Source organism: Ascaphus truei, chromosome 1 (assembly GCF_040206685.1).
Source record: "Ascaphus truei isolate aAscTru1 chromosome 1, aAscTru1.hap1, whole genome shotgun sequence".
NCBI classification, from domain to species: Eukaryota; Metazoa; Chordata; class Amphibia; order Anura; family Ascaphidae; genus Ascaphus; species Ascaphus truei.
Genome location: NC_134483.1, coordinates 192,756,150 through 192,779,897, shown reverse-complemented (window position 1 = coordinate 192,779,897; position 23,748 = coordinate 192,756,150). Strand labels below are relative to the sequence as shown.

Here is a 23,748-nt window from a genome sequence, read left to right as displayed (position 1 = left end):
CGAAGGGCAGTATTGCAGAGAAGGTCCAAGATAGGGACCATTCCTTTATTAGTATTGTTGCGCCAGTGGCGGACGGCCATGCAGCGATCTGCGACCAGGCTGCAGTATCCCAGAACACTTGGGTGAGACACTCCGGCTGGAGCTCACCCCACAAGGAGAATCGGGACCCTTAGGAGAGAGGTGAATTGTGTCAGAGGCTCCGCTGCGTGGGACCCACTTCAAAGCACCGTGCCAAGCAGCATCTGGGTACTGGATTACCCAGACAGGTACCCAACGTGCACCAACATCTGCAGGGGGTAGCACCACCTCACATTTGGGTGGGATTGCTGGGACGGACACCAGGGATTACTAGTGCCACAGCACCCTCAGTACTTTGGGTGAAGCACTAAGTGTTGGGGTCACTGCACTATACTGTGTTACATAGTAGTGTGTGTTATATGTGTAGTATTGTTACAGCAAAGACCAGTTACATATATTGTGTTGTGTTATTGCTTACTGTGGTTGTATTGGTTCCTGTGAGAGGTTACCCCGCCAATGCTGGGATCCCTCATAGGTGGAGGTGCTGTGCACAAGGAGATAGAGCTCACTCCAGGCTCCCATAAGTGGAGGCGTAGGCCTAAATGAGCATACAGGTACAGCAGCACGCATAGTTGACCGCATGTTTCCCTTGGCCATAGGGAAAGGGGGCTACATAAGTTTAACCAAACTGCTCTGGTGTGAATTTACCCGCATGCAGGTCATTTACTCAGAGCACTAATACAGTTTTTAAATGCTACATTGAGCTCTGGCAACTCCGGGCTGCTAAATACAGATGTATTTGCATGTTTTTCTTGCAACAACAACAAAAATATGGCCAGTGGGCTCCCTAAATAGAAAGATGCAAAGTATGTCATGCTCTTTCTTTCTATTCGGCTTCTGGAGTGCTTTGTTTTCTGGGGGGAAAATATAATCTCCCACAAACTGCAGTTCTGCGAGCTAAAGGTAGCGTGGTTCTGCTCTGGAGGTAAACTACTTCAGTTTTTTTTTTACAAAAATAATAAGGGGCAGCGTGAATTATTGTCCTTGTAACAGCCCATTGGACCCACTTTATAGCACTATATTTAAGACGTTGTAAATTGGGGAATTTCTGTTGTATGCTTTAATAATGTAAATCCTGCCGTTTTTATTTTTTGTTTATTTCTTTGTTTTTCTGCTGCTTTCTCTTTGATATGTAACCTGTTAAGCCTTAAATGTTATGGTCAATATATAATGTTATTATGCTATGTGCATTTTGGAGCTCTATCATGGAGAATGTTCTTTTGACGGCTTTACTAACAACGGTGGAGCACTTGCTTTTATTTATGGAGTTCATTATATGTAATCCCATGATAGATTTCCGCATATTCTCACATATTTTTACTTTCTGTTGGTACTGTGTACTAAATCACATTTATTGACTACTTCAACAGGCCTCCAAAGAGATGCGTTATGGCTGGGATTCACTAAACGCTGATGTGGGTATCTCACCCCAACCCAGTGTTTACTGCCATTGACTTGAATGGCAGGTAACACAGGATGGAGCTCTGATACCCATTATTGGAGCTTAGTGAATCTCAAGCCTACGTTGCTATCTAACCACCTTCTCCTCACATGCTCTTCCATATAACACTATGGCTGCAATTCACTAAGCTACGATGTGGGGCATCACACCACGATCTGGCCTTAACTGTCATTGGGGCCTATGCAGAGAGCAGCGAATTTGAAAAATGGCGAATTTATTAAAAAGTAGCTTTTTTGGAGAGTTTTATTCTCCATATGCAGAAAAGTGGGAATTCTGCTATGTTTAACATGGATGCGTCTGGCGAGTTTAAATTGGCGAGATGCGCGCTTCAGAAACTTGTAAAAACAAATGCGCGCCTTTTTTTTTCCCTTTGCAATGGCCGCGAGCGGCCGCTTCTTGCCAATTTTTTCTGGCGAGGGAAAAAGGAGACAATAGCGCCATTTTATTGGCGCGAACAGCCGCTAGATGCCGTTCGCGGCTCTCTGCATTAGGATATTTGTAAAACTGGCGAGATTGAGGTTTTCGCCAGCCGCGAGGCGAGTTTTACAAATAGAAAAGAAAAATTGGCGCGTTTTTCGGAAATCTCCATTTTCTGCTGTTTTCTGCGCGATTATCTCCAAAAAATGGCGAATTTCGAAAATTCGCTGCTCTCTGCATAGGCCCCATTGTCTTGTATGGCAGTTAACCCTGGATTGGGTTTGATACTCTGCATCAGAGCTTGCTGAATCTGGCCCTATGTGTCGAATACTTAAGTGTTGCAGGTCATGCAATGTTGAATGCAATTGTGACGGGTACAGTGTATAAACTTACATGGCTGTGTAGCACAAAAGCTGTATGGTTATATCTGCATGCTGGAGGGACCCCAAAATAAAGTGGCATCTTCCATTTCATCTTTGCTGTAAAATAAAAGTAGATGTTACTTTTCAATACAGAGGAACATTTTTGAAATAAGCTTTTATTCTGATGGGGGTATGGTCCTAATTCAAAGTCCAAACAGAGCATGGGGATATGGTGCTTGGATCAGGGGTTCATTCTCTCATAATAAGTTTCAAAAAAGCAATTAAAAATGACTACTGGAGTGTACAATTCGCAAGTTTCAAAACAGGTCTGCAACATGGTCTTTCCTAATTATCTCTTAGCATAGTGCTTCCATTGCAGCCAGGGATTCTGGGTACTTATATGCAAATGAGCACTCAGTGCATCACTCTTTACTTCTAGTCCATTTTTTTTAAACATGGATCCCTATAAGCTTATGCCTGCCGTATAACACAGGCTGTGATGAAAAAGCTGCGTAATATTTTTATTTGCTGTACACTGTACTGTGGAGGATTTCTGTCACTTTTTTTTTTACCCACCGTAACTTTTTTAATGTCTGGTTAAAACAGAAAAAGTTACTTTGATCAGCACTTACATCATACTCAAGAGAAACGTAGGGGATGTAAACCTTTGTATGAGTTCTGACATGTATGCATTGGGTGAAACACATTTAATTTACCATCTCCCTACCCCCAATGTAGGACAGAGAGTGTATCTTATCTTATTACAAAAGATGTTTTCACGTACACCGTTTTAGATGAGAGACAGAACCAGTAGAAAATTGGCTAGTGATTAGCATTTGTAACACAGAAACTGTCTGTCCATTTTGGGAGTATGATCTTTGATGAAACAGTATATAGCATAATACTATCAAAAGAAATATTGCTGCTTGAAAAAGGCACCTCCAGAGAACGGTATTCAACAATAAATAAAATAGAAAGCAATTGTTTGTTAATCCTGACAAAAGATCTCTTTATAGGGCCCTAAACATTGTTTTGTGTTTTCAGTGCACAATATATTGCAATTACTACTGCTTTAGTTTTTTTTAATGATTTTTACCGTAATTTTATGCCTAGCCCGTTAAATGTGTGCTTGTCACATTCTAGAATGACAAATAAAAGAACAGTTGGTCATGTGAAACAATGCATGCATGCATTTCTATTGTTTCCTTTTTGTTGAATAGAGTATTTTCTAATTAGACAAAGTATCAAATATGTTATATTTTAGTGAACACATTTTGTTTGTTTACTAAAAAAGCAAAAAGTGGTAAATTATGAATGAATAAGTCAATGTAATCAGAATTTCTACAGAAAAAAAGTCAAATTCTAATGAATAGTTCTAATGATTAACCATACTCCCTTAGCTGAATGTACCAAAATAGTATAAAATACAATAAAATTATGTCTTACATTGGGTTTTATGGTTTCTTTTTTTAAAGTAAATGACAAGAGGTCACACTTTCACCTATATTTCTTATCTCCCTTTCTCTAATTGGCTACTGCGCTCCTTCCTTTATCCCACTTAAATTAGTTTATGATGTTCACTAATTTCACCATGGTGACGCATAGAGGTTGCCTTAGCCCAGTGGTTTCCAACCTTTTTTGGTGAAGGAACCCTATGTGAAATTCTGAGGGACCCCAACCCTCCCTAATAGTGCATCTGGATAGGGCCACCATTGTCTCAAAGGAGGCAGACAAGAAACCACAATTTAAAGATCAGGAAAAATTTTCCCACATTCATAACTCAATTTAGTGGTTTAGCCCCAGTCATATCCCAAGTGTTCAGGAAACATTGGGGGATTCTCCTAAAAGATCCAATTTTAAAAACTTGTCTCCCCGATAGACCTCAAATAATATACAGACGAGCCAAGAATTTTAAATCCACTTTGTCCCCAAGTTGCCCTTTTGACAACCTTCGGGACCGCCATGTCACATGGCTTAATAACCGTAAGGGCTATTATATTTGCCTTAAATGCATTGGATGTAAATATAGCAAAAAGAGCAAACAGTTTACAGTAAATCTAATGTAACTGGTATCAGTTATGATATTGAAACATTTATCAACTGTAAAACCAACTTTTGCGTATATCTTTTACAATGTCCATGCGGATTACAGTATGTTGGCCAGACTGGGAGACCTCTTAAGCGATGATTCGCTGAGCATATATATAACATCAAGAGAGGTCTCGAGACAGATAGTGTCTCTAATCATTTTAAATTAAAACACAACCAAAATCCAGATGGCCTTATCTGCATGGGCATTGATAACCCCAAGGTTAATTGGTGTGGGGGTGACAGACTAAACATTGTGTCCAGATGTGAAAATGATTGGATTTACATGTTAAAAACCTTATCCCCCTTAGGGTTAAATATTGAGTTTGAACTAGCGTCCCTTTTAAAAGATCCTTAAATTTGTATTATGGATTTTATCAATTTCATTCCATCAAGTGTATGTAAATTCATTAATGTGTTTTAATGTATTTTTATGCTTAAATATGTTTTATTTTATTATTGTTATTGTTCACCCTGTTGTGTGTATTCACAGTCATGTGTTCACAGACATAATTGACCCCATTTGCAATCTGTAGTCAGATTGCTGATATCTGTCTGTCACACTGCCTGTCAGTCACTCCAACGTACCAGCCCCTTTGTGGGAGGTGTTTTTACTATAAAAATGATGCTCTGACTAAGCTCCACCATCCCCTGAGGAAGTGATGTTCCGTCACGAAACGCGTAGGGAAGAGGAGCTTAGTACTGTGTGGGCCTGTTCAGCCACTGTTGCCGCCCGACGCTGGAGGTGAGACGCCGGTCGCTGACGTCATCATCGGCGAGCCGTGGAAGTTCTCGTGCGCGCCAGCCGGTCGGTTTCACTGCATGTTGTGGACGGCATCCGTGAGTTGTTCAGCGACCACGTACACATTGTAGGTGTGGGTAGTTTTGCTGTTTTTTAAATTAAAGGTGTTGTTTCGTATTACACTAGGCTGTGTCCTTTTCCCTTTATCACTGGGTGTCGCTGTCATTGGTGTAATCTGTGAATTTTGAGGATCATCTGAAGGGAAATCATCCGGTCAGACCACGTGGGGACCGTGGAAGATTGAGGTGAAGACACGGCACAAGAACAGATTCTTTCCTCTGTCTGAGCAAGATTCATTTCTTGTGAGTATGGTCTATTATGTTCTAGTTATATGTCCCTGTTTTAGGTACTGCGCAATTGGTGTGTCCTCTGTTTATTTCTCAGGATTACCTCAGGATTGGAGATACCTCACAGGGACCCATTCATCTGTCCAGGACTTCTTTTGGTTATTCCAACAGTCCACTCCAGATTTCGCCCTATACCCAAGGACTATCTTTTGGACTATGATATCTTGGACATTATATCATATCAGCGCCGGAATACGCATATTTTGTGTTTGCTACTTTTTCCAACAGGTCCTGGGATCATCTGTTTTATGAAGTTCCCCTTGGCAGCTTTTTTGCTATTAGCACATGATCACATCACCATTAACTTATTAATTTAAGGTCAATTAAGGTTGTTTCTCACTATTTAGTTCTAATTAGCACATCACATTATTTGGTTTAGGTTAGCGCTTGATGAGAGATTATTTAGTTAGTTTGTTTGTGAGGTCAGATGCATTGTAAATTCTTCTGTATTTGGTACAATTTTCAAATGACCTGAAAATTGCAGGGAACCATTTAGGAATGTCTGGGGAACCTATGGGTTTCTAGGAACCCCTGTTGAAAAATACTGCTCTAGCATTTTAGTGTTGCATACCTTGTCAGTGATAGTCTAAACCAGGGGTGCTCAATGTGACGATGCTCCTCTCCGATCAGGAAGCAGACCCGAGGGCTGAGGTAGTGATGCCAATTAACCGGGAGAGGCCCAGGGACAGAGTCCTGTTAGAGTATCCATGGTCGGTAAGCAGGCAAAGGGTCAGGGTAGGCAGCAGTGGTGCAGAATCCAGGCAACAGGCAAAAGGTCAGGGCAGGCAGAAGGCAGCGAGGTCTGGGTCACGGTCTGGGGTCAGGAACAGGGAAGCCAAAGGGATAGGCAAGCCACAGCAACAGGCTAGCCTCTGGAATAGGGAATAATATAAAAGAGAGAAAAGTTGCGCCAAAAGTGGGTTATCCTACTGTTCAGTATGTAGCTTCAGTCTTTGTACAATGCAGCTCCGCAGCCTGAGTCTCTCAGAGGTGATTCACCAACCTCTATGTAGATACTGGTAGAAAAAAGGGGGTCCTCTGGCGCGTTGCTCTGCTTGTGGCTCCACGGCGTTTAAAGCATATAAAATAAGGGAGAGAAGAGAGGGGACCACAGTAAGGGACCAACACAGTGGTTATACACAGCTCTTCGTTTTAATAAAGGGGGGGGGGGGGGAGTAGGGGTGGTTAGAAGATCAGTGGAGGTTGAAAGATAATGCTGAATGAGAGGAGACACACTTACATCAAAATGTCTAATATCTTGAGTTGTTGTACAGTCATATAAAGAGAAGAGTACAACAACTCAAGATATTAGACATTTTGATGTAAGTGTGTCTCCTCTCATTCAGCATTATCTTTCAACCTCCACTGATCTTCTAACCACCCCTACTCCCCCCCCCCTTTATTCAAACGAGGAGTTGTGTATAACCACTGTGTTGGTCCCTTACTGTGGTCCCCTCTCTTCTCTCCCTTATTTTATATGCTTTAAACGCTGTGGAGCCACAAGCAGAGCAACGCGCCAGAGGACCCCCTTTTTTCTATCTGGAATAGGGAAGCCACGGGGAAGACTCAGGAACGGGGTTGACTCAGGAACGGGGAAGACTCAGGAACGGGGAAGACTCAGGAACGGGGAAGACTCAGGAACGGGGAAGACTCAGGAACGGGGAAGACTCAGGAACGGGGAAGACTCAGGAACGGGGAAGACTCAGTAACTATAGCCCAGGGTGGCCAAGAACACAATGAAAAGTATACAATGCTCGGGCAGGGTCTGGAAGTCACTGGCTGCTATTTAAGCCCTTGAACAGGTGCAGCTAATATAGCAGGTTGGACGTAATCAAAATGTCCACAGCAGCCAGGTAAGGGCGGGTTTAAGCCAAAGCCTGGATTGGAACCCTTACACTCAACTCCAGTGCTCAGGACCCCTCCCCCCAACAGGTCAGGTTTTTAGGATATTCCAGCTTCAGCAAAGGTTGCTCAATCAGAGGCTCAGTCAAAGACGAAGCCTCTGATTAAGCCATCTGTTCTGATGCAGGGACTGATTGAGCCACCTCTGCTGAAGCTGGGATATCCTGAAAACCTGACCTGTTGAGGGGCTTGAGGACTTGAGTTGAGCACCCCTTGTGTAAATGTCTGAATAAGAGGAATATTAGGCCTACTGGAGTATTCCAGGATTGAGATATTATACAGCCCTCACTGGATTCACTGTTCAAGTGGTTTCTTTCAAGAACAGAAGATTATTATGACAATGTCTGCCATTCTCTAAATCTTTTATTGTATTCAATTATTACATAATTTATTGTGTTACTTCATTGTAAAATGTAAAAGACCATCTAGTGCTTTGTTAACCCCATCATTGTAGTACAATGAGAGTTATTTAGTCATTTCAATGCACACCCGCTATTCACTACTGGGGTTTAAAGATTTGTAAAACAGATTGTAGTCATGTTTGTAGCAAATGTTTGTAAGCAACGCTACATAGATATTTTATATGTTCTTGCCCAGATTCTTTCATCAGGAAACAAATTCCTTTTGCACACAGCACTGAATTTACCCTTGTATTGACATATATTCTTTGATCAACATTGTTTTTATTTTATCATGTAAAGCACTAAGTACACTCTGTGTGTTATAAAAGGCTAGAGAAATACAATGCAAAACAATTCAGTATAGCTCTGCACAATATAGAGCTATATTTATACAATTAACAAGAAGGATAAAAAACAGACATGGCATATGTCCACATTTCAATATTTGCTATTAGATTATAATAAAATTTATTGTGGTGTAGCAAAATTTATACAATTAACAAGAAGGATAAAAAACAGACATGGCATATGTCCACATTTCAATATTTGCTATTAGATTATAATAAAAATTATTGTGGTGTAGCAAAGTTACATTTGTACTGTACATGTCTTAGTAGTAACAAAGGAGGGAGAGGGAATAGGTGGTAGATACCTTTTTATTGGACCAACAAGAAGTTGAAATGTTACAAGTTTTCAAACCTGTATATGTATGTATGATGTGTTTGTGAAGCATATATACAGTATGTATATGTGAGTGCATATATATGTGTACTCATGCACATTTGTACTTTTCCCTGATAACTATTTTATGTCTGGTGATCTATAAAGAATGTTATAGTGGTTTTTATATTGATAGATATTTTTTCACATTTACAGTCTTGTCTCACTCAACACCCCCTTCTCGTCTCCTATATATCTGTAACGTGTGCTCACCACAAACTGGACTAGACCACGAGGCTGAGGTGGGGATGTGTATAACAACTATGAGACCAGGTCCGGATTGCAGAGTCAGGGTTGTGTAGCTGGGTCAGGATAGGAGAGTACAGGTAGGTTGGGGTACTTGCTGTAGTCAGGGATTGGAGAGAGGAGTAGTCATAATCCGTAGCCGTGGTCGAGGAGAGAGCGGGAGTCCAAAAATAAGCCGAGGTCCAGGGATACAGAAGAGAGAAGTCCAGGTACGAGCAGGGGTCACAACGAAGGTCAGGCAAGGCACATCAACAGGCAACGATCAGTAAGCAGTAAACACGATAGGCAAACAATAGTTTATGCTCAGCAAGCAGCAGAGGGCTGAGTGAGCATAAAAGGGAACAGGAGCCAATAGGGAGGTAGCAGGGGTAGTGATGTCACATGTAGGCTGTGAGCTGATAGGAAGAAGGTGAATGGTTATCAGGTGAGAGACAACTGAGTTCGGTCCTGTCATTGCCTGCCACGCATCATACGCACGCAGGGGGGGGGGCGTGGTGTGAGGTGACTGTGACCGATGGACGGTCAGAATAGTGACGGGAATCTCTGTACCTTCAAGTAGATTTCTTCACTCTTCTAAAGCCATCTTAATGGCGAGAAGTTCGCGATTTCCCACATCGTAATTTTGTTTGGTGGTAGAGAATTTTTTTGAAAAGAAAGCGCAAGGATGCCGTCTGGCTTGAGGGTTCTTTTTCTTGGACAGTACTGCCACCGCTCCCACATCAGAGGCATCTACCTCGAGTGTGAAGGGCAGTCCTGGGTCTGGGTGGACAAGGATAGGTACTAAGACAAAGGCTTTCTTCAATTTTTCAAATGCCCTGGTAGCTTCAGGAGACCAGCACGCTGGATCGGCTCCTTTTCGGATTAGGGCCATAATCGGTGCAACCACAGAAGAGAAGTTTTGAATAAATCTCCGGTAATAGTTTGTGAATCTGAGAAACCTTTGTACGGTTTTGAGAGAGAAGGGACAAGGCCAGTCTATCACCGCTTTGACCTTGGCCAGGTGCATGGCGAGTCCCATGTCGGAAAGGATGTATCTCAAGAATGAAGTCGACGTCTGGTAATTGAAATTTGGCAAAAAGGTGATACTCTAGCAATCTTTGAAGGACCTCCTTCACGTGTCCCAGATGCTCATGTGTAGTTTTAGAAAAGATCAAGATGTCATCCAGATAAACAATTACGTGTTGATCAAGAAAATCCTTGAAGATATCATTCACGAAGTCCTGAAACGCTGCAGGTGCATTGCACAGGCCAAAGGGCATCACCACGTACTCATAGTGACCATCCCGAGTGTTAAAGGTTGTCTTACACTCGTCTCCTTGATGAATTCTTACAAATTTATACGCTCCTCGCAGATCCAACTTGGTAAAAATGGTAGCACCTTGTAGTCTGTCGAACAGCTCTGAAATTAATGGGAGTGGGTAACGATTCTTAATTGTTATCTTCTGAGCCCAAGGTAGTCCATGCAGAGCCTGAGTGAACCATCCTTTTTATTTTACGGGGAAAAAAACGGCACCTGCAGGTGACGAAGACTTCCGGATGAAGCCTGTGAAGATTGAGATAATGTGTGTGGCTATCATCACCTCCATTTTGGCCTAACCGTATGCTTGTATGTATGCCAATTTGTTTCATTCGTGTATGAACTGTGAATGTCTGATTCTGCAGAGTATCGCTTCTGGATGTAACCCCCCCTTGTATAATTCCTACAAGGCAGGCAAGAATTGAAATAGCATTCGTAAGCAATTTCTCCTGTCTTAAGATATTCCTGCTGACCATAGTGTAGTTGTTCTCTACAGTACACATACAGGGCTGAACACAGTAACTCCTTTATGTCACAAGGTTAAGAGGCCCACATTATGGTAAATTATCGATAAGAATATAGCTTATGTAGCATATTTAGGTATCAACAAATATATTTTTGCATGTCATCATATCATCATTTATCTCTAAGCCAGCCCCCTTAAGGGGTGTATTACTCATTTTGAAATGCATAAAAATGTGATACTAAGCAATATGTCTTCACAGGCCTGAGTTCTTTCTTTGAATTCTTGTCTCCCAATTGTGCCCTGGTACAGATAAACTCACCTGTTACTTTGAACCCTTGACTCATTGATTTTATTTCTACGCTTTGACAAGCCCCTCTGAATGTTTTCTTGAATATACTGCTTCATGGCCTTGGTTTAGGGGGGAGACAGCAGATGAGAGCATCCTTTTGGGGGAATGGCGCCAGGCAGTAAATCGATGGGACAGTCATAGGAACGATGAGGTGGAAGTTCCTCAGGTTGAACCTTATCAAAGACATCTCGGAATTCCTTGTAGATCTCTGGCAGTTGCTCTTTACCCTGTTACGGTAGTGAGACCCCTGCTAGACCTTTGGAAGAAATTAAACAATTCTCTTGACACAGGAGACAATTCTCTCTGTCCAATCAATTTTCGCCAGTAGATAAACGGGTACCACCCAACTGCATAGGTTCCTCAACGGCGGAAGGTGAAGAATCCACGACTCCTGCTGGACGGGGAAAGAATGAGTATGTACTACGTTGGCACCTTCCTCTCTCCATCCTTCTCTCTTGAAGTCGTTGATCCATGCGTATGCATAGGGCCATGAGATCCTCTAACCACGTTGGGCGTTCTTGAGAAGCCTACTCATCTTTGAGGCCCTCGGACAACCCTTGCCAGAATGCTGCCATCAAGGCCTCATCATTCCAGCCGGTCTCAGTGGCTATGGTACAAAATTCGACCACGTAGCAGTATGGTCTCCCTGTGAAATATTTAAGAGAGTTGAAGTTGCAGTTACTTTGTGCCATGAGGTATCAAAGACTCTCTGTAATTCTCCGGTGAACCGGTTAAGGTCGGAGGTCAGGTCAGGTCTTTGCTCCCAGATAGGTGAGGCCCATGCCAGGGCGTCGTCCGTCAATAGTGAGACGATGTATGCCACCTTAGAGCTTTGACAAGGAAAGTGAGATGGTAATAGTTCAAAGTGTATGGAACATTGATTTAGAAATCCCCGACAGCCCAAAGGATCACCTCCATAGCGTTTAGGGGTAGGTAACTGTGGCTCCGAAGCCGGGGTCAATGGGGTGTGAGCAGGAAGAGAAGCTGCTTGAGTAGCAGTGGAAGGAGAGAGGCCTCTAATCTGGTCACTAATAGTGTGTAGAGAGTGTTGGAGCAGATCCATTCGCTGATCATTTTGTACCAGACATCTCTCTACTTGTTTGAACATGCCATCTTGTTCATATATTCGTTGACCCACCTCAGCGGGGTCCATGTTTTTTGGGCTGAGCATATTGTAATGTGTGTTCACAACAAACTGGACTAGACCGCGAGGCTGAGGTGGGGATGTGTATAACCACTGACCTACAACCACGCGACCAGGTCCGGATTGAAGAATCAGGCTTGTGTAGCCGGGTCAGGATAGGAGAGTACAGGTAGGTTGTGGTACTTGCCGTAGTCAGGGATTGGAGAGAGAAATGTGGTCGTAATCCGTAGCCGTGGTCGAGGAGAGAGCGGGAGTCCAGAAGTAAACCGAGGTCCAGGAATACAGAAGAGAGAAGTCCAGGTATGAGCAGGGGTCATAACGAAAATTAGGCAAGGCACAGCAACAGGCAACGATCTGTAAGCAGTAAGCACAATACACAAACAATAGTTTATGCTCAACAACCAGCAGAGGGCTGAGTAAGCATAAAAGGGAACAGGAGCAAATAGGGAGGAAGCAGGGGTAGTGATGTCACATGTAGGCTATGAGCCAATAGGAGGAAGGTGAATGGTTATCAGGTGAGAGACAGTTGAGTCCGGTCCTGTCATTACCTGCCGCACGGCGTGCATGCGCAGGGGGAGCATGGCGTGAGGCGACTGCGTCGCTGACGAGGTTGTCTGCGTTGTTAACATCACGGGAGCGAGGACCCGAGATATCCCTCAGAGTGCGGCGTGTAGGCGCAGACGGGGGTCTGCGTTCATCCCTGGTGTTCGTGTGTGACACGTCCGGGGGGCGGGGTTTAGCCGCGATCCTGACAATATCTAGACTGCCTTTGCATTTCAAAAGAGAATAGCCTTCTACACATGTCTACTATTCATTATCACACCAGGCTACCTGTTTCTACCTCAACTTATTTCACACTTCCTGTCTACATTTATTGTAACCAGATATCCCTATTGCATATACTGTATATAATATTGTGTTTCTGTATTTTGGCCATACCCGATGAAGGACCCTGAGAGGTTCGAAGTCTTGTAACATTTTAACTACTTGTTGTCCAATATAAGGTATCATACCCCATACTCCCTCTCCCTCCTTTATACTACATGCAATAAAGGACCAACACGGCAACCCACCCTTCTTTGCTTACATGTCCTAATAGAAGAATGTACTAGTGTTATTGGCCACACACTTTTTTAGTCTCTTACAGAATATTATTTGTGTCAATCACTTCCATTTTATGAAAAGTTACATTTACTACATTCAGATCTAATTGTGGTGTTTTTTTGTTTTTTTTAACAAACGCAAAGAGTTTGAGCAGATCGCATAATGTCTCAATGACAATGTATCAAGATTCTTTGCTCTAGTTTTGCTTCATGTGTGAAGTATCAATAAAAGGCACATACTACAATGTGATGTGTCAAATATTGTGTAACTGTGCAGAACATATAGCTTTTAATTAAATTAAAAAAAATACCAAATCTAATTTCTGAAAGAGAAAATTTGTGCACTACCACAAAACACACACACACACACACACACACACACACACACACACACACACACACACACGCACGCACGCACACACACACACACACACACACACACACACACACACACACACACACTTAGGTCTGGAAATAATTGGACACTGACACAATTTTCATAATTTTGGCTCTGTACGCCACCACAGTGGATTTGAAATGAAACAACCGAGATACAATAGAAGTGCAGACTTTCAGCTTTAATTCAAGGGGTTGAACAAAAAAATCGTATGAAACGTTTAGGAATTGCAACCATTTTCATACAGAGTCCCCTTATTTCATGGGCTCAAATGTAATTGGACAAATTAACACAATCATAAATACATTTTTCATTTTTAATACTTTGTCGAGAATTCTTTGCAGGCATTGACTGCTTGAAATCTGGAACGCATGGACATCACCAAACGCTGTGTTTCCTCCTTTGTGATGCTTTGCCAGGCCTTTACTGCAGCTGCCTTCAGTTGTTGTTTGTTCATGGGTCTTTCTGCCTTAAGTTTTGTCTTCAGCAAGTGAAATGCATGCTCGATCGTGTTGAGTTCAGGTGATTGACTCGGCCATTGCAGAATATTGCACTTCTTTGCCTTAAAAAACTCCTGGGTTGCTTTCACAATATGTTTTGGGTCATTGTCCATCTGTAAAGTGAAGCGCCGTCCAATCAACTTCGCTGAATTTGGCTGAATCTGAGCAGACAATATATCCCTATACACTTCAGAATTCATCCGGCTGCTTCTGTCTTCTGTCACATCATCAATAAACACTAGTGACCCAGTGCCATTGTAAGCCACGCATGCCCATGCCATCACACTGCCTCCACTGTGTTTTACAGATGATGTGGTAAGCTTCGGATCATGAGCCGTTCCAAGCCTTCTCCATACTTTTTTCTTCCCATCATTCTGGTACAGGTTGATCTTAGTTTCATCTGTCCAAAGAATGCTGTTCCAGAACTGGGCTGGCTTTTTAAGATATTGTTTGGCAAAGTCTAATCTGGCCTTTCTATTCTTGAGGCTTATGAATAGTTTGAACCTTGTGGTGAACCCTCTGTATTTGCTCTCGTGAAGTCTTCTCTTTATGGTAAACTTGGATAATGATAAGCCTACCTCCTGGAGAGTGTTCTTCACTTGGCTGGATGTTGTGAAGGGGTTTTTCTTTAAAATAGAGAGGATCCTAAAATCATCCACCACTGTTGTCTTCTGTGGACGTCCAGGCCTTTTTGTGTTGCAGAGCCCACAGTGCGTTCTTTTTTTCTCCGAATGTACCAAACTGTTGATTTGGCCACTCCTAATGTTCCTGCTATCCCTCTGATGGATTTTCTTTTTTTTGCAGCCTAAGGATGCCCTGTTTCACTTGCATTGAGAGCTCCTTTTACCGCATGTTGTGGGTTCACAGCAACAGCTTCCAAATGTGAATGCCACACCTGTAATCAACTCCAGACCTTTTACCTGCTTAATTGATGCTGAAATAACGAAGGAATAGCCCACACCTGTCCATGAAACAGCTTTTGAGTCAATTGTCCAATTACTTTTGGTCCCTTGAAAAAGAGGGGGCTACATATTAAAGAGATGTAATTCCTAAACCCTTCCTCCAATTTGGATGTTAATACCCTCAAATTAAAGCTGATAGACTGCACTTTTAGCCCATATTCATTATTTAACTGTAACTTTAATTTATTTTGGTACTCAGTGTCCAATTATTTCCGGACCTAACTGTAAGTATATATATATATATATATATATATATATATATATATATATATATATATATATATATATATATATATATATATATATATATATATATATACTTTGCTGTGGAGGGTTTTTGTCACTTTTTTTACTCACCATAACTTAACTAAGTGTATATACATATATATATATAAAACTGAAACCCTGTGGGTTTGTGCGTTTTCTGATTGTTGGCGGCCGTCCACACCTCTCGCTGGCGCGCTCTCCCATTGGCTGAGGGGCGGGGTTTGTGGGCCGGGGTGACATCACCAACAGGGGCTCACAGGCAATCTTCCTCCTCCTCAGTTGGCGCTTCTCCTCCTCACTGATCGGACCTACAGGTAACCTCCCCCGGCACTACTCCTCCTCACCCCGCAGGCCCCATACTAGCCACACTCAGCAGGGACCACCGGGGGGAAGGGGGGTGGGGAGGAGGGAAAGGAGTGCCGGGAACCGGGGGAAGAAATGACCACCCGGGGTGGGGGGGGAAGGAGCGCCGGGGACAGGGGCAACGAGTGCCGGGGACAGGGGGGGGGCAAGGAGCGCCGGGGACGGGGGAATGAGCTCCAGGGACAGGGGGGGTAATGAGCACTGGGGACAGGGTGGGATGCAGGGGGGAAGTGATGTGTGAGGTCCGGGGAGGGGATAGTGCTTTGAGGAGCAGGGGAAAAAATAATGATGTATGGTGCAGGGGGGGAGAGTGATGTATGGTGCAGGGGGGAGAGTGATGTGAGGTGCAGGGGGGATAGTGATGTGAGGTGCAGGGGGGGATAGTTATGTGAGGTGCAGAGGGGGAGAGTGATGGGAGGTGCAGGGGGGAGAGAGTGATGTGAGTTGCAGGGGGGGAGAGTGATGTGAGCTGCAGGGGGCAAGAATGATGTGTGGAGCTGTGAACGGAGGTAACTAGGGGGGGGGGACATAGCTGTGTGTCACGAGGGAGACTCCTGTAGCAGGTAGGACTCTGGTGGCCAGAACAGCGGGAGCAGGCAAAGATTGCTGGGGTCACGGGCTGAGGTCAGTAGCAAGCAGCAAGTCAGATCGTCATGGGAAAGCAGGGGTCGGTAGCAGGCAGCAAGCGGGATCATCATGGGAAAGCAGGGGTCGGTGGCAGGCTCATCATGGGACACACGCAGAGGTTCGGCAACAGGAAGGCAGGAGCAGGACAGGTGAGCAGGAACCGGGCAGGGGAGCAGGGACAGGTCTGGGAACAGGGAGCAGGGACTGAGACCTGGGAGCAGGGAACCAACAGGGATAAGCCAGATAACCAGCATGGGCCTTTACTATGAACAGAACTCAAATACAGAACAGGACTGGTACAGGAACAAGCTGCGGCAGAAGTATGGGCATAGACATGGAGTCTGACACAAAACAAAGGCAAGGCCCAAACAGAAAGCAGGAACTATAAAGGACAGAAAACGGGAGCAACGAGAGGAGACAAATAGACAGACAAACCCCAGAGCAGACAGAAAGCAGCAGCACACCCGGTGGACAAGGAAAGGAACTATGGTTAGAACAAGACATTGAGAACGCGGCAGCAATCCCGGTGGCCAAGCATGGGTACGGAAGGCTAGAATATGACACTGTGACTGGCAGGGGCCCGCAGCTGTGAATGAGGGAGGGGGAACAGAGCTGTGAGCGGCGGGGGACCGCATCTGTGAATGACGGGGGAGGGGGGAACGGAGCTGTGAAGGGGGACAGAGGTGTGAAGGGGAGGTAACACAGCTGTGAAGGGAGGGGAATCGGAGATGTAAAGGGGGGGCACAGCTGTGAATAGGGGGGGGCTGAGCTTGGAACAGGGGGAGAATGGAGCTGTGAATGCGGGGAGGGGAGCGAGAAAATTAAATCCCGGGCAACGCAGGGTATCTCAGCTAATATATATATATATATATATATATATATGTTGCATTGATAAATTACCCCAAAAAGTATAGCTTCCAACTGAGCAGACATTTTTTTTGTATTAAAACATTTTCAATTGCAGTTTTAAGAAAGACAAACATAACAATTTTTACAGATAAAGTGATCTTGCAACTTAGTCCCATATACTTTCTCTCAACTGCTAAATTCCGTAAGTCTGGTGCTCTCTCTGCACCACTGGTTACTTCGTCAGTACCTGTGCTTTCTCTGCACCACTAGTTACTTCCTTAGTACCTGTGCTTTTTCTGCGCCACTAGTTACTTCCTTAGTACCTCTGCTTTCTCTGCACCACTAGTTACTTCCTTAGTATCTGTGCTTTTTCTGCAACACTAGTTACTTCCTTAGTACCTGAGCTTTCTCTGCACCACTAGTTACTTACTTAGTACCTGTGCTTTTTTTGCACCACTAGTTACTTCCTTAGTACCTGTGCTCTCTCTGCACCACTAGTTACTTCCATAGTACCTGTGCTTTCTCTGCACCACTAGTTACTTCCTTAGTATCTGTGCTTTTTCTGCACCACTAGTTACTTCCTTAGTACCTGAGCTTTCTCTGCACCACTAGTTACTTCCTTAGTACCTGCGCTTTCTCTGCACCACTAGTTACTTCCTTAGTACCTGTGCTCTCTCTGCACCACTAGTTACTTCCTTTGTACCTGTGCTTTTTCTGCACCACTAGTTCCTTAGTACCTAAGCTCTCTGCACCACTAGTTCCTTAGTACAGTACATGTGCTTTTTTCTTCACCACTAGTTAGCTCCTTAGTACATGTGTTTTTTGCTACACCACTAGTTACTTCCTCAGTACATGTGCTTTTTCTGCACCACTAGTTAGTTCCTTATTATATGTGGGGATTTTTCTGCATCAACGGTTAGTTCCTTAGTAAATGTGCTTTTTCTGCACCACTAGTTGGTTCCTTAGTACCTGTGCTTTTTCTGCATCACTGGTTAGTAACTTAGTAAATGTGCTTTTCTGCACCACTAGTTAGTTACTTAGTACCTGTGCTTTCTCTGCACCACTACAGTAGTTCCTTAGTACCTGTGCTTGTTATGTCACAGGTGGAACAATAAAACCCTGGCTTGTAATGGTGGCTAATGCATTATATATCTATTAAATCGTATCTCCAAATGCAATATATACGTTTTTTTTTTTTACAATTTCATGATTTGTATAATTATTAGCCTTTTCTTGCATGGGATACTTTGTGGTGTCCACAGTAATATTTCAGTACCTTATTTAGTTAGCATTTTATTGCTTACCAAGACTTAATTTCATGGCGTCATATCTTAAAATTTTGGATCCATGTTCAGACTCTTGAATTCCTCCAAAAAGGTATATATCCTGTCAAGGAGAAAATATTTTCAGACTCGTTAAATGTACTTAAACCGCTGTTTCAATTTAAAATGTTAAAATACCTTAAAATGTTTTATAACTTTCTCAAATCACTTGATAGATTTGTTGAAAATGGTTTAACACATACAATCTCTTTAAGCACTAACAAACAAAATAGTTCCTGAAGCAAAATCTCCAACATAAAATATAATGTTTTCAATAGCATTTTGAACTTATGACTACTTCTTCTCTCACTCATGTTTACCGAGAGTCTTTGCCAGACACTGAGGATTAGGGAGAAGGAGTGGCTCAGTGACTGAAGAAACTGACTCTGTAAATAATGACACTGAGTTTCAATCAGGGGAACCTGGTTCAATTGCCGGTGTCAGCGCCTTGTGACCTTGGACGAGTCAGTTAATCTCCCTGTGCCTCAGGCACCAAAAACAGATTGTAAGCTCATGTGGGCAGGGGACTGTGTGCGCTATATTAAATAAATTTATTATTATGCATGAGAGGGGGGGGGGGGACTTAGAGCCCCTTGTGCAGTTGCTCATCAGCACTTGTCAAGCTGCTTTTAATACACTGCCTTCAGTGTCCTGTGCGTCAGGTAGCGCTCCTAGCAACATCAAGGTATTTACTTTGTGAAAAAGTGGTGTGCTTAGGGTGTGTGAGGATCGGACACAGGCTCCAGTCCAGAGTTTGATTCAGACTTGCTGCAGGCTTCCCTCATCAACTGATGCTGTGTGCACTCTGCACTCTGCACAGCAAAAAATCAGCACTCTGCTTTCGCTTTCAGCCTCTTCTGACCAGCAGTTCAGTGATTGGCTTATTCACCCTTTTTATGCTCAGTCTTTGGCTGAGCGTAACAGTTTGTACCGTGTGACGTTGTGCTGGTCGCAAGTACTCTGTTATCCCTTGTCCTGCCTTGCCTTGCTGTGCTTTGTCTTTCCTTGTAGTTCACCTGGACCCTTGCTATGGATTTACCAACTACCCTCCTGTCTCCTACCCTCGATCTTGGCTTGGATATCTACTACGCTAACTTCTACTACCCTCGGCTACATGTCCCCTACTACTCTCATCTCTCTAATCCTGACCCGGCTATCCACGACTACGCATCTGCATTCCGGATGCACCTTCGTGGCTCCAGGTCGGTGTTTCTATATCCCCACCTCGGCCTCCTGGTTCAGTCCAGTTTGTGGTGAGCAACCGTTAGAGTATGCTTAGCTCCGCATACATGGACCCTGCGGAGGTGAGTTGAGTTTTGACCATGCACAACAATAACTTTAATCAATCCCAAGATTACCTAGAGCAGAACAACAAATGTATGGATCAATTGCAATCCAGTATAGACCAAGTACAGCGTACAGTATTCAACCCTGCTCCCCCAGTAGCGGCTGTACTGACTCCGAGTTCTACCCACACCTTTGCTAAACCATGACTACTTACGCCGAATCGCTATGGCGGGGATCCCCTCAGCTGTCGAGGGTTTCTAAACCAATGTTTTATTCAATTTGAGCGTACCCCTTCTCGTTTTGTGTCTCAGCGTTCTAAAGACACATACATCATGTCTCTGTTAACCGACAACGCCTTGGTGTGGGCATCTTCTATCTGGGAGCGAAGATCGGACCTCACCAGCGACATATCTCTTCACGCGGGAGTTTCAAAGGGTCTTCGACACCCCAGGACGTAAGGTAATGGCATCTTCTTCTCTCCTGCATATTTCTCAAGGCACTCTAACTGTGGCCAACTATGCAGTGGAATTCCGGACCCTCGGCGCAGAGACCGGATGGAGCGATGAAGTGCTGGTAGAGTCATTTAGGCATGGCCTTAAAGAGATTCACAAGGATGAAGTTGCACTGGAACGTCCTGCAGCCTTAGAAGATTTAATCACCTTATGTCCGGATGGATCTGTGCCTTCAGGAGAGAAGAGCCAAGAGGACTCAACGCCGAGGAGATATACGTTCTCTTTCCACTCTTTCAGCGGTTCCCATTACTGGCAATTCCTTGGATCCCGAGGAGGCAATGCAGCCCTGGGTGTAATAGCCTAGCGGTCTGCGAGAAGCAGCGCAGACGCAGCTCCGGTCTTTGTTTGTATTGCGGTATCGCCGGACATAAGGCTTTCCTTTGTCCCAATAAGTCGGGAAACGCCAAACACCAATGTGAGAAAAGGGAGAATCACACTTGGAACACTAAATACTTCTCCCTCTAGTCTACCTGCTAAGTTGATGCTGTTGTCAGGAATCGGCGTTCTCCACGCTCCCGACACAGAGCACTCCCTCCCCGCAGGGTGCCACTGGACACACAAAACAATCCTGCCTTACCTGCCTCCACGGCTCCCCGTCCCTGCCGCCATCGCGGGATCACTCCCCTCGGCGATTCCTCTGCTCAGCGCCGGTCGCGCCTACGCCCTCTTGCACGCACACCTGCACCATCCACTGGCTCGGTTCACGCGCGTACACGAGTTACGGAGCACGCTCAGTCTGCACACTCTTATTCCCGTCCCCCGGACCTCAGGCTCCGCCACCGCACACTGCACGGGCATACTCAGGTTACCAACAAGACTCACCTGGCCTGTTATGCCTGCACCAATCTGCAGTGTCTCCCTGTAGCTCTTCCTGTCCCGCCTCCGTTCCTAATTGGACCTTCCTGCTTTATCTAGCTCCTCTCTGCTCTCAGTCTTTGCTCGACATAGTCTCTGTATGGAAGTACTTCTGGATTCTCTCAGTGTTTTCACAGGTTCTGACGCAGCTCGTACGACTACCCCCTCTGGCTCTCAATCTCGGCACTCCTTGGACAACACACACTCTGGTAACCCCTTGAACACGGCTTGGACTACGACCTATCTCCACTCTCCACTCCCTGACTTCGGCAAGGCATCCTTCACTCTATCTCTACAACCGGTACCGGCAAGTATTGTCTACTTTACTACACCTGGCCTGGCAACGCTTCATACCACACTCCGGACACGCTCCCTTTGCTGCAGATGCGTGTATTACCACTTCCCCCTTCAGCTCAGGGGACGGGTCTGGTCTGCGGGCAGCACCGGCGTAACATTATGTCGAGCCCACAAGACGCAGACCAGACCAAACTTCAACAGTTTCTCTCCAATCTACTTCAGCAAAACCAGGCCATGGCGGATCAAATTGTGGCACTTACACGCCAGGTCGCAGTACTCTCAGACAGGGTACCGACCGCGACCCCGCCAGATGTAAGCCCCCACTCCGCAAGCGCAGTTAACAGCTCAGATGTAAGGATTCCTCCCCCCAAGCCTTATGCAGGTGAACCGCAAGATTGTAGGGGTTTCATAAACCAGTGTGAGGTGCAGTTTGAAATGGCCCCCCATCTCTACAATACTGATCGCAAGAAGGTAGCCTACATTTATAACCTCCTCACTGGCAGCGCCCTGGCTTGGGCTTCCCCGGTTTGGGAGCGACGTTCTGACCTTACCCAAGATTACCCGGCATTTAAAGCCAAATTTCAACGAGTATTCGATTCTCCCGCTCGTCGGGAGATGGCATCTGTTTCTCTCCTCCAGATCACTCAGGGACGGCGAATGGTGACACAGTATGCTGTGGAATTCCGGACTCTAGCAGCCGAGACTAACTGGGGACAAGAGGCCCTCGTCTCCGTATTCTGGCAAGGCCTGGCAGATCCCATCAAGGATGAACTCTCTCGCCAATCCAGGCCAGATCAATTGGAGGTCCTCATTGATTTGGCTGTCCGAGTGGATCAACGTATCCAGGTACGCCGCTCTGAGCATCAGCGCACTCGCTTCCATAACTTTCAAGTTCCGTTCTCCAGTACTCCCAGCAACACTCCTGCTCCCCCAAGTGCTACCATACCTCTTCGTCCTGCACTGGAGTTGCCAGAGCCAATGCAATTGGGGGTACAACGCATCCGCACACCGATACGGCAGTTCCGCCACGCCGGGGGATTGTGTTTCTACTGCGGATCCATGGAACATCTGGTTCGGGAGTGTCCACTGCGTCCGGGAAACGGGAACACCCAGTGAGTACAGAGGGGCTCTCTCTGGGTGTAATGTCTCCACGTCCCCTTTCTAAAAGTGAACTCCCTAAGAAACTTACATTTCCAGTCTCCCTTTCAGGCGATAAGTGCAAGACTTGTACCGCCGCTTTCATTGACTCAGGAGCTGGAGGAAACTTCGTGGATCTTGAATTCGCCAGGTTAAACCGCATAGCACTCGTGAAAAAGAAGGTTCCCATTGCACTCTTCGGTATCGATGGACGTCCTCTTACCCCGCCCACATCTCCTTAGAGACGGCTCCCTTGCTTCTGTCCTCACATCTGCACAAGGAGATCTTAGTTCTCGATGCCATTCACGCTCCTGGGATACCAATCACCCTTGGTCTTCCTTGGCTACAGCTTAACAATCCTCTCATTGACTGGACTTCCTCTGCTCCCATTTCCTGGAGGCCGAGGTCAGGCGAGACTCATCAACTGCTGGCCAATACCTCTGTTCCGGAAGTTATTCTACCTTCCGTTTACCATCAATTCCGGGACGTTTTCAATAAGGTACTTTGAGACCTCTTGCCGCCACACAGGACTTACGATTGTCCGATCGATCTAGTTCCTGGTTACTCCCTACCCAAGTGCAAGACCTACCCCTTGTCGTTACCAGAATCTCACGCTATGGATGAATATATCCAGGAGAATCTCAAGAAAGGCTTTATTCGTCACTCGAATTCCCCAGCAGGGGCTGGGTTTTTCTTTGTCAAGAAAAAGGACGGGTCGTGGAGGCCTTGCATCGACTACAGTGGTTTAAACCACATAACTATTAAAAATCGTTACCCCCTTCCCCTTATTACCGAATTGTTCGATAAATTACAGGGGGCCAAGATTTTTTCCAAGTTGGATCTACGTGGTGCCTATAACCTGGTGCGCATCAGGAAGGGGGATGAATGGAAGATGGCCTTCAACACGCATAGCGGACACTACGAGTATCTTGTAATGCCTTTCGGCTTATGTAATGCTCCCGCTGTCTTCCAGGATTTCATCAACGACGTCTTTCGTAAGGTACTCAATATTTTTGTTATTGTATACTTGGATGATATCCTGATTTTTTCCAAAGATCTCCAGGACCATATACGACACACCTCCTACGTCCTTTCCCGTCTCCGTGAACACCATTTGTACGCCAAACTGGAGAAGTGCACCTTTCATCAGACCTCTACTCCGTTCCTGGGGTACATCATTTCCGATGAG

General features: G+C 44.9%; 1 protein-coding gene across 1 annotated transcript in view; it reads right to left on the bottom strand.

The window, feature by feature from the left end:
• LOC142469995 (kelch domain-containing protein 3-like) overlaps positions 1-23,748 on the bottom strand; it is a 123,097-nt gene that overhangs the window by 36,348 nt on the left and 63,001 nt on the right. The window contains exons 11-12 of the mRNA XM_075576832.1: positions 18,454-18,535; positions 2,351-2,436 (exon numbers count right to left, since the gene is read on the bottom strand). Of these exons, the coding sequence (XP_075432947.1) occupies positions 2,351-2,436; positions 18,454-18,535 (168 nt within the window). The remainder of the gene's footprint in view (positions 1-2,350; positions 2,437-18,453; positions 18,536-23,748) is intronic.